This window comes from Schistocerca nitens, chromosome 2 (genome assembly GCF_023898315.1).
Source record: "Schistocerca nitens isolate TAMUIC-IGC-003100 chromosome 2, iqSchNite1.1, whole genome shotgun sequence".
NCBI lineage: Eukaryota > Metazoa > Arthropoda > Insecta > Orthoptera > Acrididae > Schistocerca > Schistocerca nitens.
In genome coordinates, this window is record NC_064615.1 from 238,847,324 (window position 1) to 238,867,850 (window position 20,527).

At 42.8% G+C, this 20,527-nt stretch overlaps 1 protein-coding gene and 1 non-coding gene across 2 annotated transcripts in view; both read left to right on the forward strand.

Annotated features, from left to right (window-relative positions):
* Positions 1-20,527, forward strand: part of LOC126234947 (agrin-like) — a 1,214,606-nt gene that overhangs the window by 943,731 nt on the left and 250,348 nt on the right. The window contains exon 11 of the mRNA XM_049943685.1: positions 18,810-18,962. Coding sequence (XP_049799642.1) covers positions 18,810-18,962 — 153 coding nt within the window. The remainder of the gene's footprint in view (positions 1-18,809; positions 18,963-20,527) is intronic.
* On the forward strand, positions 16,485-16,559 carry Trnap-cgg (transfer RNA proline (anticodon CGG)). The gene has a single exon. It is a non-coding gene; the product is annotated as a tRNA-Pro (tRNA).

The window sequence follows — 20,527 nt, forward strand, 5'->3', positions numbered from 1 at the left end:
GCTTCAAACGTTGGGCGCATATGTCGATGAAAACCTGAACTGGAAAAAGCGTGTTACTGAGCTGCTCAAATAATTAAGTGCAGGTACTTTTGCTCTTCGTATAAGTGATAGCCTTGGAAAGAAACGTCAACCTCCTGACATATTTTAAATATTTTCATTCAATAATGCCGTATGGAATAATTTTCTTGGGTAACCAGCACTCAGAAATAACGCACTGACTGCACAGAAGCGAGCAGTAAGAATAATATGTGGTGATCATCCGTGGTTGTCAATTAGGTAGCTGTTCAAAGCTGCACCATCACAATACATACCCTCAAAAAAAAAAAAAAAAAAAAAAAAAAAAAAAAAAAAAAAAAAAAACGAAGCACCTCGAAGGAGTTACGCAGGTTGCTCACACACTGATATTTATTCAGGTATACATGTAAAATGCAGAACTGTAAAAATTGGCGGCCGATGGATGAATGTGATGCTGCAGCGTAATTTCACCGCACAGCTGACAACGATAGTAAACAGGGGACATGTCGATACTAGGGCATAAAGTCTTTACGAATTCCATTCTGTGTACTCAGATGGACAGTAAATACGCCTCGCAAACAGGCGTGTGAACAATATACGCAGAAAGAAATTAGAATTATATATTGATACCTTCAGCTGCTGACTATCTCGCGCACACCTCCCACGAGACTTTCTCACCTTATATGTCCACACACTACATTCGTAGTGTCCCTACCAACACACTCATTACTCGTGGAAGACATTCTTATCAAGTCCCGTAAGAGTTCGGGTAATATGTGTGCATCCGCACACAAGAAGAAGGTCATGGCCGGTATTGCCAGAACTGTATACTTACATGGATATGGTGTCTGTTCTTTCGGACTGTGCGGATGCACACATATTACCCGAACTCTTACGGGACTTGGTAAGAATGTCTTCCACGAGTAATGAGTGTATAGGGTAGGGACACTACGAATGTAGTGTGTGGATATATAAGGTGAGAATATGGGTCTCGCAGGAGGCGTGCGCGAGATCATCACTGCACTCGCAGTGTCCTCTGTGCCTTCGGTGGCTCATATGGATAGAGCATATGCCATACAAGCAGGAAATCTCGGGTTCGAGTCCCGGTCAGGGCACACATTTTCACCTGCCCCAATTGATATACATCAACACCCATCAGCAGCTGACGGTATTAATACATAATTCTAATTTCGTTCTAGACGGCTGCCGGTCATCAATCGTGCCTGTTCTTTCGGACAGGTCCGAAAGAACAGACACCATATCCATATAAGTATAATATACGCAGATGTCAGCAATCGAGATGGGACTCGCAGTTGGGCTCAGAGAAGCCGGTTGGAGTATTCGGCGAATCGCTTGACATTTGAATAGGAGCGATGCCATTATTCGACGATGTTCTCCGGAAAGGGTGAACAATAGCGGAACAGAGTGTCATGAAGGAAGCAGTCGACATGGAGAGACGATGGACCGTGGGGATCAAGCAGTCGTCAGAGAGGCATTCAGTACCTCTGATTCATAATTATCATCGATTCGACGTGCAACTGGTACTTAACGGACCATTAACAGGAGGCACACAGAAAGGGGGAAGAGCTCACGGCTTCTCTTGCACCGACTGCCGTTGACCTCTGTACACCAGGAAGCCCGTTTGCCGTGATGTCGGTCACTTCCGGCCTGGGAATCTCATTGCCTGAGTTAGAATTGTCTTCAGTGATGAGTACTGCTCCTAAGTGGACCCCGGTGACCAGTGAAGACGTCTCCAGAGACGACCCCAAACAGCACTGGGATACCAACCTGACTGTTGCCCGCCATATGGTCCGACAGCCAGAAGTGATGGTCTGGCCCGCCATTTCTTTTCATTGCAGATCCTCTTTGTTTGTTATCCGCTGCACCCTTGCAGCACAGCACAATGGTACATTGACGATATTCTACGTGCCATTTTGTTACCCTTTATGACAAGCCGTCCTGGGCTTACATATTGGCAAGATAACGCCCGCCTGCATACGGCGAATGTTTCTACTGTTTGTCTCCGTGCTTGCCAAACCCTACTTTGGTCAGTGAGGTAGTCTCCTCAATTGAGAATGTCTGGAGCGTTATGGGCAGGGCCCTCCAACCATCTCGGAATTTTGACGATCTAACGCAGCAGTTGGACAGAATTTGGCACGATATATCTCAGGAAGAAATCCATCGACTCTATCAATCAACGCTAAGCCGAATAACTGCATGCAAAAGGGCTAGAAGTGGACCAATGAGCTACCGACTTGCACAGTTTGTGAGGTTAATTTGTGAAGTTCTTCCTCATGAGTAATCCATCCAATTCTTCTGAAATAATAACCTTTTGTTTGCCTGTGAATGTATATCACATCTATCAACTTTCTTCCCATTCAGATAATTCCTACGTGGTATGTCGTTTTTCATCGTAGAGTGTATATTCCCTAGTGAATCTCGTCATAAATAATCCATCAATTTGAGAAGAATAGTGATGTCCATTTCCACAACACCAGGGAAAAACATACCTTTACTACACGTTATTAAACAACGCAGGCTATTTCACGGAAGCATTTCTATTTTTTTAAAAAAATTGTAGCTTGTAAAAAAAATAAAAAAATAAAATAAACTGGTTTTTAGTGTAGTTGCATCAGTAGGACTAAAATACAGGTTGTTTGAAAAAGAATATACGTACTTCAAAGTATTATTTTGTCCAAACTATCGATCGCTGCGCCTCGGCTCGGCTATTGGAGAAACAAATACATAGTCTAGTTTATATTAATAGCCGCTAGATGTCAGTTGTCTTCTGTTTTGCTTGGTGGCAGGAATCATTTTGCGTTCTCGAGTTTGCGAAGTGCAATTCCGTGTTTACAACGGAAAGACGTTTCAGGTTGAGGTACGAAATTGATCCTCCGAATGGGTGGAACATTCGCAGATGGTATCGACAGTTTCTAGATACAGGATGTGTAAGTAAAGGAAAGAGTCCCATTCTTCTTTGATGGAAACACGGTTAACGGTCAGCAGTATCTCGCTACGTTACAAAACTGGTTGTTTCCGAGGCTGCACGAAAACAACTTCATTTTTCAACAAGACGGGGCACCCCTTCACTGGAGCCGCCAACTGCGTGAATATCTGAATGAAACTCTACCGAGCCGTTGAATTGGTCGTCAAGGAGCTGGCGACTAAGCATGTCTCAGCTGGGCTCCACGGTTACTGGATTTGACATCCTCTGACTTCTTCCTGTGGGGTTTCGTTAAAGACAACGTTTATGTATCACCACTCCCATAGAACCTGGAAGATTTGAAGAACCGGATCCGTACTGCCTTAACATCAGTGACGAAGGGCATGCTTGCCCGTGTATGCGAGGAATTTGAGTATGGATACGACATTGTTCATGTGGCTGATGGAGCACATACTGATCCTCTCATTAATGATGTGTATATATCCTGCAAATTGACTCGTTCCACACCATTTGGATAAGACAATCGTTCACCCATTGACTTATACAGCAGGCTCAGAGTCGGTTGCCGGTTTCAAATCCGTTATTACATTTCCGGCTGTGAGACTGGCTGAGCAGCTGTAGCTGCTTCTTGGTGGTTACTTTTCTATTAAAAGATGGGATGAGTTGTTATATACCAATGGAAAGGTGAGAAATCGATCTACGTAATGATGTCCAACACACTCGATTCCTTTCGATATTTTGCGAATTATAAGTAATTGTTTACAGCTTTTGTTTGGCTTATCCCTCGCCCCGCAATATCAAGTAAACACCGCCCAGGAATAGTGTCAGTGTGCAAAGCAAGGAAGAAGAAAAGTGAGACACGGTATGAGTGTGAGAAATGTCTAGTGCTGTTGCACATACCTGCATTTTTCTCGGGTATACATACGAACAAAAACTTCTGAAACACTATTATTTTAGCTCCTCATCACTTCAATAAATACAGATTTATAAAGAATTTCTGTCAAAAAAATTGTATAATTTTGAGAAAAGTGTGTAAGACAAAATAGGCTCGTTTTCGTAAGTTTAGACAGTAAATATTGGGTCAACTATGGGGAAGACGTTAGTAAGTGAATGGGTTAAAATGATCTAGGGAACAAGTAACTAACCAACTAACTAAATCTGACGCAGGCTCTCTTCGCTCCAGTTTTGTTTTAGATTGTTCGTCAGAATTATGGGATAAGTCTCCTGTGATGTAAGCTAGCAACTTGTTCTGACCTGCGTTACTCTGTGTTCGGAGTAATCACGATAAAGACCTGGTCGCGTCGGTAGTGGACGCACACGGGAACCGCGACCGCCGACACTGTTCGGGCCCAATGCTGTTTTGGAAAGGGTTGCCGGAGATGCTACACCTTTCCATTCGAATCTCTTTCATCGTTATGGCTCAAACCATGTCTCCCCTCCTTCTTCGAGACCTGTTTCTCACTCTTTTCACCTGTTGTAACTCCCTATGGGACGGATGAAATTTTTGCTAACCTTTTGTATTCTTCTTTTACATATTTGTAATCTCGTAGAGGACCGTTGATTACTACAGACAATCTGGCATTGTGGACTTGTACTGTGCCACTCTGTAATGTCTGTCCCGCATTCTGAAATTCATTAATATAACAATTACATCACTTTCTGCCTCTCTGTTACTTGTTTATGTCCTTCCTCCGTGTCGCTAATTCTGCAACGCCTTCCGTTTGAAAGACCTGCTGTATATTCTGTCTTCCGATATTGCCACTGCCAGGGAGACGGGAAGGTTTTTCAGTTAAGCCATTATCTACCTCGAGATAGGGGGAGGCAGTTATGGTAAGAGAAGCTGTCCCGCAGTCACCATCAATAGTATTCCACCATTTCGTTTTGCTCTCTGTTTGACGTGATTATACCGACAAGGAGACATCACCAAATTGCCCACATATTTTTAGAAGAAAAAAAGCACAATTACACGATATCAACCACAGTAACAGATCCCGCACAAAAATTTGGTCCATAATTCAGACAGTACGCAGTTACGAATTTTGAAAGTACAACTTTTAACCATTGGCTCGCACCGGTTGTCACATTGTGTGTAAGGCAGGCCCCACGAAGCCACGGGCCCAAGTTGTCAATAAGGCACTGTGCAAGCTGGTGGTGAGCCCTTAATTGTGTGGGTGTGTTTACAAGGATCTTTGACTTGGCCGGCAGAGGTGCATACTCCGTAGCGATTCATCCTTTTTTTTATCAGGTTTCACCACTTTTGTACGTACCGTCATTTTGCTTACAGGGGAGAGTGGCGATAATTTCTCTCGCAGGTACGTTAGTCCTCCGTTTTCTATGAAACGATTGACGTGTAAGTCCCACTTCTCCGAATAAATCCTGTAAATAACAACCATTTGAACGAAAACACTGTTTGCATGCTATGCTCCCCCTACAGAACTGTTATTCCATACCCTTTCCGCTTACCGAAGTGAAAATTCGCTGATCGCTCAGGACGTGCCCTACCAAGGGATGCGTTCTTTTAGTCACGTTGTGCCAAATTTTTCCCCTAATTCAATTCAGTGGCTCCTTACTCGCTATTCGATCTACCCATGTAATCTTCAGCATTCCTCTACAACGCGACATTTCGAAAACTTCTTTTCTTGCCAAAACTCCTTATCGCCCAAGTTTCAGTATCGTATAACGCTACACTTCAGAGAAATTACGTCCAGGAAAGTTTTCCCAACATTTAAATTAATTATCGATGTTAACAAATTCCTATTTTTCAGAATGCTTTTTTGGCTGCAGGCAGTATGCATTTTACGAGTATATCCGCTCTACTGTGGCCCTCTTCAATTTCTTACTGCCCAAATAGAAACACTCAAGGATTACTTTTAGTGTCTCATTTTCCCAATCTAATTCCCTCATTAATTTCACTATATTGTATTGTTCATCTTACAGCCTCTTTTCAACACACCATGCATTTTGTTCAACTGCTCTTCGAAGTCATTTGCTGTCTCTGACAGAATTATAACGTAAGTGGAAAACCCTAAAATTTTTATTTCTCTCGTTGAACTTTGTTGGCCTTTCCAAATTTCTCCTGTGGCTTCGTCTCTGCTTGCTCAATGCACAAGTTGAGTAGTAGCAGGGAGAAGCTATTTTGTCCCACTAAATTCTCAATTGTTGCTCCCCCTTTCATGTGCCTCGACTCTTACGACTAGAGAATGGTTTCTGTACAAGTTGCAGATAACTTTTCGCTCACTGTGTTTTATCCACGCCACTTTCAGAATTTCAAGTAATGAATTTCAGTCAACATTGTCGAAAAACTTTCTCTGCATGTACGAATGTTAAAAACGTAGGTCTGCCTTCCTTCAGCCTATCTTCTAGAAAAGTCAGTATTACCTCGTGCGTCCCTTCACCTTTCCTGAACCCAAACTGATCCTTCGCGAGATCGACTTCTATCCAACTTCCATTCTTCTGTTATTAATACGTGTCAGTATTTTACGAGCGTGACTTACGATACCAAATTGATGGTTCGGTAGTATTCACACCTGACAGCACCTGCCGTCTTTTGAACTGGAATTACTATATTCCTGATAAATTCGTCTTGTGTACCAGATGAAATAGTTTTTTCATGGCTGGCTCTCCCGAGTATCAAAATAATTCTGGGAGAATGTGGTCTATTCCAGGGACCTTGTTTCGTAGTTAGTCTTTCAGCGCATTATGAAGTCCTTCTCGTCGTAATGCATGTACCATTGTATCTTCTTACCCTTCTTTCTTCAATACTGGCTTCAAGCTTAGTTCTCTTATGAAGGTGTTTTCGTTCCACCTTTAAGCTTTCCCTTCCTTAGTAAGGACGGGCTTGTCATCTCAATTTTTAATATTCATACAAGCTACCAAGATATGATTGAAAAACGTATAATTGCCTTGAGCTCCTAGTAAAATTCTTTATTTATACAGGCAGTTTCAGACATCAGACTATCATCAGGTTCCTATAAACCAATTACAATAATACGTAAGTAACATCATAGGCTTAAACTGTCACGAATCTGTTAACTGATTTAAATGTTAACAACAACACATGCTTAATACAATGTTACATACTCACATAAAGACATTCACAGCACTATGTTAGGCGACATATAAAATCATGAATTATACGCTGAAATTAAAAGTGTACCATAACACAGCGGACCAATGGCCTTGCCGCAGTGGCAACACTGGTTGGCTGTCACTTGGATGGGTGACCGTCCGGGTCTGCCGAGCGCTGTTGGCAAGCAAGGTGTGAGGCCAACTGCCAACTGAGAAATAGCATCTCCGGCCATGAAAACTGACAACGGCCGGGAGAGCGGTGTGCTGACCACGTGCCCCTCCATATACACATCAGTGGCACCTAACAGTTAAGGATGACAAGGCGGTCGGTCGGTACCGCTGGGCATTTCGAGGCCTGTTCGGAGGGATTTTAATTTTTTTATGACCCAGGGAACCGACTCATTACGAAAACCACAGATCATAATACTATAAATGATTCACATTTGTACAGAGTTACCTGTTACCATATCATAAAGTAAATTCCTTCGTCAGCCTATAAAAGCTGTACTAGGTGTGTACTCAATCATTTCATAACTATAATCGGCGTTATCACTGTAAACAAGTTCGTACCACATAGGCTGATTAATTAAGCTACCGCTTTCAAAGGAAAATGAGCAAAAAGAGTTAGATACATTGTGACATATGGCAACAGGTATGGGCTTCACTTCTGACATTGTAAACAGCTCATTTAACAGGAAAGTGAAGCTAACGAAAACCTAAAACGCAAGAAAATTACGCTAGTAAATGGAGAGAGAGAGAGATAAATAGAGAGAGAGAGAACATGTTTGTCACCCTTACAAATACAACGACGGTATCCGATAAAACTAAATACATTTTTCATAATATTGACATCGCGTTAGTTACCAAAAATAATATAGTGGCCACTATTCTAATACAAGCCACTTAGACCAGTCTGGATCATATAGAATTGAGTGCAGTGATTATCTTAAAGTTGACACAGGACAAAATAAATGTAGAATACGTATGAGGTACAAAGAACATATTTGTAAAAGTGAGAACAATCAGACCACATTCTTTCTTCACCTGAAAAATGAAAACCATTCCGTTTCTAATACAGAGGACAATTTACAATTATTGCACAGAATCGATAAAGGCCGCCATATGGGTACTCTAGAGGAACTGAAAATTTACAAATATATACAGGGTGCGGCAGCGTTCATAGTAGGATATTGAAAACACACCATCAAGCAGTAACTGTAATTTATTTATTACCTCTTAACCGAGCGAGGTGGCGCAGTGGTAGCACACTGGACTCGCATTCGGGTGGACGACGGTTCAATCCCGCGTCCAGCAATCCTGATTTAGGTTTTCCGTGATTTCCCTAAATCGCTTCAGGCAAATGCTGGGATGGTTCCGCTGAAAGGGCACAGCCGACTTCCTTCCCTAATCCGATGAGACCCATGACCTAGTTTTTTGGTCTCTTCCCCCAAACAACCCAACCCCAATTCGAATTGGAATTACCTCTTACGTCAATTAATAGTTAAAGGTATGCCATTTACTAATGTTTAAGTCATTGTCCATTGCGTGGATTACATTTTGAATATGACTCTTGTCAAACGATACCCCCTCTGCACAACACATTCATCAAGGCGGCGCTAGGAGCTTTCCATAACTCGGCGTAACGTATTACCTGGGACATTAACGACGGCAGTTCTGATGCGATCCTTCAACTCAAGAATGGTGGCAAAACGTGTTCAGAACATTTCTTGCTTCAGATAGCCACAAAGGAAAACGTCTGCACATGAAAGGTCAGGTGACCTAGGTGGCCAGGAAATGTCACCCAATGGGAAATTACTCTATTTAGAAATGTCTGTCGCAATAAATCCATGCAAATTATGGCTGTATGCGAGATCGCTCCGTCTTGTTGAAACCATAATTGTTCCACATCCACATCGACCGTATCTAATTGGGGAAGAACGAAGAACTGCAGCATCTTTAGGTAGTGTTCACTGGTGACAGTTACAGCCACACCGCTGTCATCCTCAAAGAAGTAAAGGCCAATAATCCCAGAGGAAGCAACTCCACACCACACTGTGACACGAGAAGTGTGCAGGGGCATGATGTGCAGCTCATGCTTGTTTACATCATTCCAATAACGCATATTCTGTTTATTCACTGAACCACATAACTCGAAATGAGCTTGGTCTGACATCAGGATGGTGTGCAACATTTGTGGATTTTGGCGAAGGAGATCACGCATGATTAAGCAGAATGTTTAGCGTGAAACCTAATCGTGAGGCCTAATTTCCTGTACAATCTGCAGCTTATATGGGTGAAAATGGAGATCTTCGATCAATATTCTCCTGAATGAGCGATCGGACATATGCACAGTTTGCGCATGACGACGAGCAGACTTTTTTGGGCAACGCAATAGTGCAGCACGAACATTTTTCACGGCTTCTGGTGTCCGCACAGTTCTTTCACTTCTTCCGGGTTTGACATTGCAAACAAAACCTGTTGTTCGAAATGCACGTACCGACCTCAGAATGGTCCGTCCTTTTGGAACTTTCCCAGTACGTCCCAAATAGAAATATTGCCAAAATAGACGCTGGGTAGCAATAACAGAGTCGTTATTCCTGAAATAACTTTCAACAGCGAAGGCACGATGCTGTGCACTCCACCGCTCCATGTCACTGTCACACTCGAAATGGCAGCTCATTAGTACACGAATGCGGCACGAGATGGCGCGCATTCCTGCAGTACGTCATTGTACTACGCAAGTCAAATTACGCTATGAACGCTGCCGCACCCTGTACAAAGAATCCCTGCGCCATTTTAAATGAAAAAGACTGATCTGAGAAATAGGAATTTCTTCGAAAATTTTAAAGACATACCGCAGACCTTGTAATTGCTCCGATAAAAATAGCAATGCGTCTCGCCTTAATTTTACATTAGTACCACATCAATCAACTGTTTTTCCATACGGTATGCTCAGCGGCCTGTTTTAAGCACAATATATTTTTGTTTTTATTTATGTTACAACGTTTGTAAATAGTTGCTGATACATGTTAAATAGCTGCTTATTCCTTTTACACGCCTGTAAAAATAGCCTCTATATTTGTAACGCTGTGTTACCTTACTACATACAAATTGAACTTAGTTAGGGTTAGACACTTACAGTGTCTGACGTTCTGTTGACATTGTCATTCTTTCTGTGTAAGAGATTGTATGTGTTATAATGTGAACCATTAGTAAACCTATCTTAGCTGGACACTTCAGCTAACGTCATTTTAAGCCAAACATGTGTCTGTGTCTTTGTAAAATCCTTAATTGGTCATGCATTACACGCAACTGAAGCTTTATTGTGTTATGTGGGATGTTTATACAAGTTATGTGGGACGTTTATACAACGATTTGTCTACGAAACTGAGCGCGTTACATCTGTGCTACTGTAATGGATTTAGTCAGTTCAGCTAAGCATGTATTTTGTGTATCTGTATGACACTTCTCATGAAAGTTACTTTACGATCGAAGCACTGCACATATGAGTGCGGCTTTAACTCTTTTAATTCTAGTGTCTATGAGAACATATAAGTGATTCCTTCCATGCATTTTATTTCATGTCACCGCAACTGTGATCGTAACACGGGTAAGTTGCTGTCAGATGCAACACGCAGAACATATTTTATGACTCACATGTACTTATCGTAGCAGACGTCACATAGATTGTTAACTGTAAAATACTAGTCACTATCGATGCGCATAGACGTCTATGACCATGTTTGACTCTACCAGTAAACAATGATCAGCCGTGCCGTCGGCTCTATGTGGTACGAATCTGTTCACAGCTTCAACACCGATTACAGTAATAACTCGAATGAGTACACTCCCTAGCACAGCTTGTATCGATTGACGACGTAATTTACATTCTGATATGATTACAGGTAACTCTATGCAAATGTGAATCATTTACGTTTTTATGATATGTGTTTTCGTAATGAGCCACATCACTGAGTTACGCTATACTTTTACTTTCTATGTATAATTCTTGGTTTTATCACCTGACAATAATGATTTTATATTTAGCCTGATATGATAGTGTGAACACTTTTATGTGAAATGTAGCTATATAGTTCCATTGACCTTTTCAAGTCTCATACATCAATGACGTATCTATGTAGACAAGCGGCGAACGAAAATTTGTATCAAGGCCGGGATTCGTATCTGAGCCTCCTGCTCACGAGGCAGATGTGCTAACACTACGCCACTCTGGCACAGTGGCTTTACATAACTGCACGGACTATTCTAGCATGCCTCCCTCTTCAGTCCAAATTGCCATACACACCTCAGCCAACTTTTATGTATGTGACATTTTATTACGTGTGTGTTATTGTTAACACTTACTTCAGTTGATAGACTGCTAACAGTTTAAAACCGCAGTTTTACTTACGTATTATTTTATTTGATATATAGGGATCTGATGATTGGCTGACGACTGCAACTGGTTACATAAAGAAAAAATTTTGTCAGGAGTTCAATGCGGTAATATGAATTTTTTTTAAATATGGACTGAGGTGGCAAAATCCGTGGGATCCCTCCTAATATCGTGTCTGACTTCCTTTTGCAGGGCATAGTGCAGCAACTCGACGTGGCATGGACTCAACAAGTCATTGGAAGTCCCCTGCAGAAATACCGAGCCATGCTGTGGCAGTCCATAATACAGAAATTGCTGCCGGTACAGGATGTTGTGCACGAACTGACCTCTAGATTATGTCCCATATATGTTCGATGGGATTCATGTCAGGTGATCTGGGTGGCCAAATTATTCCCTCGAACTGTCTGTAACGATCTTCACACCATGCCAGATTTCAGGCATTACCTCTTTCCAAGGACAACGCAGTGGGCGACGCCCTTCACTTAACGACGAAGAGCAGCGGCGTTTGCGGAGAGGTGTCATGGCGCATTGTCATCCATAAAAATTCCATCATTGTTTGGGAACATGAAGTCCATGAATGGCTGCAAATGGTTTCCAGGTGGCCCAACATAGCCATTTCCAGTCAATGATCCGTTCAGTTGGACCAGAGGACACAGTCCATTCCGTGTAAACACAGCCCACGCCATGATTGAGCAACACTGGCTTGCACAGCGCCTTGTTGACAACTTGAGTCCACAGCTTCGTTGGGTCTGCACCACACTCGAACCCTACCATCATCTCTTACGAAATGAAATCGTTACTCATCTGACCAGGCCACGGTTCGTCAGTTATCTAGAGTCCAACCGATGTGGTCACGAGCAAGGGAACCGCGCTCCAGGCGATGGTGTGCTATTATCCAAGCCACTTACGTCGGTCTTCTGCTGCCATAGCCGAGTAACGCCAAATTTCGCCGAACTGGCCTAACGGATACGTTCGTCGTAGGTCCCGCATCTATTTCTGTGGTTATTTCACGCAGCGTTGCTTGTCTGTTAGCAGTGACAACTCTACTCAAACGTTGCTGCTCTCCATCGTTAAGTGAAGGCCGTTGGCCACTGTGTTGCCCGTGGTGAGAGGTAATGCCTGAATTTTGGTATTCTCAGCACAATCTTGACACTGTGGATCTCGGAATATAGAATTCCCTAACGATTTCCAAAATAGAATGTCCCATGCGTTCAACACAAACTACCATTCCGCGTTCACAGTCTTACTTCGCGCCGGGTGGCCACAATAACGTCGGAAATCTTTTCACATTACTAACCTGAGTACAAATGAGTGGTTCGCCAATGCACTTCCCTTTTATACCTTGCGTACGAGATACTACCTCCATCTGCATATGTGCTTATCGCTGCCGCGTGACCTCAGTGTTTAAGAGCTGTGGGACACGACCTCCTGAAATTATATTACTCTCGAGCTATCTCCAGTTTAATCTTTTATCAGTTATTGTATGTAACAGCTCTAAAACCATCATGATAGTCTGTGGGGCGGTGTGTTGAAATAATTTTTGTTTTCTATTGGTTTGTATAAGTTGTATACGCCATCTTTCTCACGCGAGCCTAGAAACTAATTTAGTGGTCAGGCCAGAAAGCGAAGGGAAACATACTGACCTTAGTTTTCCAGTCTACACGGCCACATTCAGATCCAGCCCACCACAAGAAAAGCTTCTTTTCTCCTATTTCGTTGCTGAATCGGGACTACGATTTAAGTAAAAGTACAGGGCTATTACAAATGATTGAAGCGATTTCATAAATTCACCGTAGCTCCATTCATTGACATATGGTCACGACACACTACAGATACGTAGAAAAACTCATAACGTTTTGTTCGGCTCAAGCCGCACTTCAGGTTTCTGCCGCCAGAGCGCTCGAGAGCGCAGTGAGACAAACTGGCGACAGGAGCCGAGAAAGCGTATGTCGTGCTTGAAATGCACTCATATCAGTCAGTCATAACAGTGCAACGACACTTCAGGACGAAGTTCAACAAAGATCCACCAACTGCTAACTCCATTCGGCGATGGTATGCGCAGTTTAAAGCTTCTGGATGCCTCTGTAAGGGGAAATCAACGGGTCGGCCTGCAGTGAGCGAAGAAACGGTTGAACGCGTGCGGGCAAGTTTCACGCGTAGCCCGCGGAAGTCGACGAATAAAGCAAGCAGGGAGCTAAACGTACCACAGCCGACGCTTTGGAAAATCTTACGGAAAAGGCTAAAGCAGAAGCCTTACCGTTTACAATTGCTACAAGCCCTGACACCCGATGACAAAGTCAAACGCTTTGAATTTTCGGCGCGGTTGCAACATCTCATGGAAGAGGATGCGTTCAGTGCGAAACTTGTTTTCAGTGATGAAGCAACATTTTTTCTTAATGGTTAAGTGAACAGACACAAAGTGCGAATCTGGGCGGTAGAGAATCCTCACGCATTCGTGCAGCAAATTCGCAATTCACCAAAAGTTAACGTGTTTTGTGCAGTCTGACGGTTTAAAGTTTACGGCCCCTTTTTCTTATGCGAAAAAAACGTTACAGGACACGTGTATCTGGACATGCTCGAAAATTGGCTCATGCCACAAATGGAGATCGACAGCGCCGACTTCATCTTTCAACAGGATGGTGCTCCACCGCACTTCCACCATGATGTTCGGCATTTCTTAAACAGGAGATTCGAAAACCGATGGATCGGTCGTGGTGGAGATCATGATCAGCAATTCATGTCATGGCATCCACGCTCTCCCGACCAAACCCCATGCGATTTCTTTCTGTGGGGTTATGTGAAAGATTCAGTGTTTAAACCTCCTCTACCAAGAAACGTGCCAGAACTGCGAGCTCGCATCAACGATGCTTTCGAACTCATTGATGGGGACATGCTGTGCCGAGTGTGGGAGGAACTTGATTATCGGCTTGATGCCTGCCGAATCACTAAAGGGGCACATATCGAACATTTGTGAATGCCTAAAAAAACTTTTTGAGTTTTTGTATGTGTGTGCAAAGCATTGTGAAAATATCTCAAATAATAAAATTATTGTAGAGCTGTGAAATCGCTTCAATCATTTGTAATAACCCTGTATATAGTTTCAGTTAAAAATTATATTACGTAATGTTTCTCACGTACAACACTAGGAATTTCACTATGTTCAATTAAAAACAAGTCTTTCTATTCTAGCAGCACATTTTAGCAGTTCAGAGGCGACCTCTACGGTACGTTCCTACCAGATTGTCTTTCGCTCTGACTAAAAATACTAAACTGAAAATTTGTAATAAATGTTCAAAGTTAATGCTCGCCATAAAAGTGGAAATAAAGTCACCACTTGCCACGCGGAATTGTAATTCACACGGACGGCATACTAACAGTTACTTTGGTGAATTTTAAGCGAACCAGGACGGTGTTCAGTCCTCGCGAGTTCACTATCCGTTTTTACCGCAAAATACGCGCTTTGTCACAGTTCTGCTCCGGCGTCATCCGAGGCAGAGCGCGATCCGACGTTTAACAGGCGTGGATCTTACAGTAGCTGAATGTGAAGTGAACCTCTCTACTGCCACTCTGGCTGTATTTATATAGGTGCCGGAGCGGACGGCCGAGGGAACATCTGTTGTCTACGGCTATCTGAATACTGCAGCAGCCTCCAAACGACCGCTATCTCATTTACATAATCTTTAATAACATATTTACAAACTAGTTCAGAAACTTCTTAATTTTTTACTTGTATTCGATTAAGTAGTTTGAAAGCACAGAAAAAGTTTCAGCTCGCTTGCATGAAAACTTTGCCTTCTAGAATTTTTATAGTGGAACTAACGGTAGATCGTTACCTCTCAACCATATCTTTACTAAAACTTATGTCGGCAGTTATTAATACTGCAACTCTCAATTTTTCTATAGCTCTTTCATTTGGTATTTTTTATCATCCACTTAAACCAAAATTCTCTAGCATTAAAATTACAGCTACTTAATCCATAACAATTGAGTACAATTCAGTTACAAAATTGGTTTTTACTTAATTACTCAAAACCTATAAGAGGTAGCTTAACGTGGTCTCTCAGTTATTATTTTTGGGGGTGAACTGAAGCATAAAACAAATTTTCATGTTTCTAAGTTCAATATTAAGCGCCTCTGATTTTTTCTAAAAACGTGGATTCTGGTGTTAATTTTTGTTCTATGGTTTTGGAAACCTGCACCACTTATTTATGATTTTTAAAGACACCTTCTGACCAAATTGTGGCTTTCTAGCTTTATTTTTTAGCGTTACTTATTTTTCTCTTAAAACGGCATTTCACGTAAACTGTGAAATATACAACATTAAGACTCGATATTTGAAAGGTTATAAAACTAAACTATATTTTAGCAAAGTTTTAAACGTAAATTTTGATTTTTAATTCCATTCTTAAATTATGGTGCAACACTTGTGAGCCACGCACAGATGCATTGTGGTGACGTGGCTCTACTAGCAGTGAACTGGGGTAAGTCCCGGCACACTCGCTCGCCTCTGTATCTCGTACATGATACAGCGCTTTCTTTGCTTCAAGTTCTAGCGCAGATAACGTTCAGATCTTACTTTTCCGACGCTTACGTCAGCATCAGATTGCGAGTTCTACCGTGGCTACCGTTCCATATCGATATGATGTCTTCAGTAAAGTTGTCGAAATTTTACGAATACCAGCATGGGGAGCAGAGGATATTTAAACTTCCTGGCTGATTAAAACTGTGTGCCGGACCGAGACTCGAACTCGGGACCTTTGCCTTTCGCGGGCAAGTGCTCTACCAACTGAGCTACCCAAGCACGACTCACGCCCCGTCCTCACAGCCTTATTTCTGCCAGTACCTCGTCTCCTACCGTCCAAACTTTACAGAAGCTCTTCTGCGAACCTTGCAGAACTAGCACTCCTGAAAGAAAGGATATTGCTGAGACATGGCTTAGCCACAGCCTGGGGGATGTTTCTAGAATGATATTTTCACTCTACTGGTTCGCAGAAGAGCTTCTGTAAAGGTAGGAGACGAGGTACTGGCAGAAGTAAAGCTGTGAGGACGGGGCGTGAGTCGTGCTTGGGTAGCTCAGTTGGTAGAGCACTTGCCCGCGGAAGGCAAAGGTCCCGAGTTCGAGTCTCGGTCCGGCACTCAGTTTTAATCTGCCAGGAAGTTTCATATCAGCGCACACTCCGCTGTAGAGTGACAATTTCATTCTAGAGGATATTTATTTAAGACGACTTTCCCAGGTGGAATAATAACCACAACAGGACTGTATGATGCTGACAAAAGGTCATTTGCGATTAGAAAACAAAATGAAATCGTTTTTCAAAATACACTCCCTGACAAAAACATGTGATGCATGGTCGTATGTTAATGTCAACTATGTACACGTACACATAAGCAGGTATGTAGATAATTCGAATTACACTTCTCTGTGACAGGGAGAACGACATGTGAGTTCTTCGCTTTTAGTGTTGCTACCAGGTTTGATAGCGTACTTAGGGGGGGGGGGGGGTAAATAACGTCATATGTTTGAGTGTTTACTGTGAAGGATACGGAGATGACGTAAATATGTGTGGCACAGTGTTATCAGCACATGACATTGTGTTCAAACGGCGTAATTGTGGTTTTCCATTTTGCCAGCTGGTCTAATCGAGCAATATCGAAATGTATGTCATTCAGATTAGACAGTGGCCCAACATCGAACTGCATAAGGAGATGAGGGCCATAATACTCTTCGTCAAGCTGCCTCAGTGGTTAGCACACTGGACACGCATTCGGGTGGAGGACGGTACAAACCCGCGTCCAGTCATCCCAATTCAGGTTTTCCGTGATTTCCGTAAATTGCTCCAGGCACATGCCGGGATGCTTTCTTTGAATGGGCAAGGCCGATTTTCTTCCCCATCGTTGACACAGTCCGAGCTTGCGCTCCGTCTCTAATGACCTCGATGTCCACTGGACGTTAAACCCAATCTTCCTTCCTTCCAAGATGCATTGTGCATTAAGCACATCAGAAATCCTTCACATATGCGTCTCCCATCCGAGAACAGGTAATGGACTCACAGCAAAATTCTTTGTCATCCTACAGCTTTGACAGGGGGGTAGCAGCAGTCGGACTAGGGACTTAGCTGCCCATTCGTAGTCAGCCGTCAAGAACACAACATAGATAAGCTGTGTTCGGAGTGGTGCCCTGATCGGAAAGCAAAGATTGTTAATGAATGATGTCTTGTATTGTATTTGATTGTATGGGACTGGGAACCTAGAAACGACGGAGAGGCTTCATCCCCTATGCACATCCCCTATGCGCTGTCTGTAGGATGTCGAGGTACTCTCATGGCCAACAAGATTTCCAGATCTGACCTAGATAAAATACGTGTGAGGACAGCTCAGACATTAGTTCATCACAGTGCCACTATCCATGATATGAAGGACGAGTTACTAAAGTGTTGGTCGGCTTGCTTCAGGACGTGATGCAATCGGTTTATGACACCCTTCCCAGCCGAATCAGTACATGCGTCAAACGTCATATTAATAAGTGGCGCCGGCCGTGGTGGCCAAGCGGTTCTAGGCGCTACAGTCTGGAACCGCGCGACCGCTACGGTCGCAGGTTCGAATCCAGCCTCGGGCATGGATGTGTGTGATGTCCTTAGGTTAGTTAGGTTTAATTAGTTCTAAGTTCTAGGGGACTAATGACCTCAGAAGTTAAGTCCCATAGTTCTCAGAGCCATTTTTGATAGGTGGCCTGATCCTACCAAGTTCTTTGGAAATTTGACTGAAATTTGCAGTCATTTAAATAATATTTCATACCCTCTCAATTCGGTAAGTTTTATTTTGGAAACTGGTTGAAATGGCTCTGAGCAGTATGGGACTTAACTTCGGAGGTCATCAGTCCCCTAGAACTTAGAAACTACTTAAACCTAACTAACCTAAGGACATCACACACATCCATGCCCGAGGTAGGATTCGAACCTGCGACCGTAGCGGTCGCGCGGTTCCAGACTGTAGCGCCTAGAACCGCTCGGCCACCCGGCCGGCGAAACTGGAAATTTATGGTAAGGTCTTGTGGGACCAAACTGCTGAGGTCATTGGTCCCTAACCCCCCACACTACTTAATCTAACTGAACCTAACTTGCACTATGGTCGACACACACACCCATCCCAGAGGGAGGACTCGTACCTCCGAAGGGAGCAGACGCACGGACCGTGACCTTAAGGCGCCTTAGACCGCAAGGTTACCCCGCGCGGCAATTTTATTTTATTTTCTCCTTCCGTACTCGACGCTCCATTTATTTTGTGAGTTAATGTATTTCCTCTTCAGTTTACAGTGGGAAAATGTTTACGCGCTCGGATTTCCAATGGCTTCTCTTGTTGGTGCCATAAATACGAATGTTTTCACAGGCATGGAGGTGAAGCCGTGCGGCGGGGAGCGTCCGCTGGTCAGCGCCTCTAGCGGCGAGGAGCTGGACTGCGGCAGTGGGCCCAACCGCCAGGACTGCCCGCCGGGCTCCTACTGCCACCAGACGCCCGCCTTCGCCAAGTGCTGCAGCAAAAGTGAGTCATGACGATGGCGGCACACACTGGGCGGAAACGTTATTTCTTATTGTGATCGGAAACTGCCTTATTCTGATGGTATAACTCCTCTCCGCTTCTTAGAAGTTACCAAATTTCAGCGTTTACAAAAAAATACTTTTCAAGGATATCAGCTACATTTCATTTGGGGTCTTCGTAGGTTTTCATCAATGAGGATTTCGATTACTCGTTTCAGATTCCCACGATTTTTGCTGGTGTAGCAACTGCCAATCATTGTCAAGTGATATCGGTCCATCTTCGAGTATTCCTGTCAGTTCCTGATGTGTACAGTAAACCGAACGACACGATTTCACATTGCTGAACGTATTTGAGAAATGATATGAGGATGCTGAATGTACAGTTCACTATATAAAGGGAGAAGCAAAAATAACCATAATGGGTGACTGAAATACTGTAGTGGAGGAAGGAACAAAACAGAACAGAGTTACAGTAGAATATGGGATCAGTAGTAGGAATAATAGACAATTTAAGTTCTACAATAAATTTCGTTAGCGATAGTGCTCACAATGTTTGAAAATCGCAAGAGGAGGAATCATACTAGGAAAATGCCTGAAGACACTGGAAGATTCCAGCTGCATTACATCACTATCAGCCAGAAATTCCGAAATCACTTACTGGATTCCAGGGTGTACGCGGTTACTCAGATCACAATTTAGTAATTATGAAGAGTAGGCAGAAGTTTAAAAGAATAGTGTGGAAAGTGGCGCCGAGGAATGACGTGCTTCGTTTTAAGTTCTCGAAACCTGTACGTATTGTGATAATGAATACCACAACAGACAATTCAGTTGAAGACGAATAGACATTTCTTTAAAGTATTATCGCAAAAGTTGAACTGACAAACGTAGGTACAAGGAAGGTAACAGAAGAAATATTTAAACTGATCGACATAAGAAACAAATATTAGAATATTCTCATTAAGACAGGAATACAGCCAAATGTTAATTAGAAATGAAATAAACAGAGAGTGCAAGGAAGCCAGGACGAAATAGTTGCACGGAAAATGCGACGAAATAGAACAGGACAGATTCAGAATACAGAAAGCTTAAAATATCCTTCACGAATTTAAAAGCAAAGGTACGACCATTAAGTGTGCAATCGGAAGTACCCTCTTAAAAGCAAAGGAGACAGCTAACAGAAGGGAAAAGTACACTGAATGCCTGTATGAAACAGGGGCATTGTCTAACGTGACAGAAGAAGAAATTGGGTTCGATATGAAAGAGATAGAGAATCCAGTATCAAATTCGTAATTGAAAAGAGACTTGTAATTAAATAAGGTAGAGCGGGTAGACAACATTCCATCGGAATTTCTAAAATCACTGTGGGAAGTGGCAACAAAACTACTATTCAGGTTGGTGTTTAGAGTCTATGAGACAGACGTCATACCATCAAACTTTCGATAAAATATCATTCACACAGTTACGAAAATAGCAACAGCAGATAAGTACGAGAACTATTGCACAATCAGCTTAACAGCTCATGAACCAAGTTGCTAACAAAAATGGAAAAGAGAACTGAGGATGTGTTAA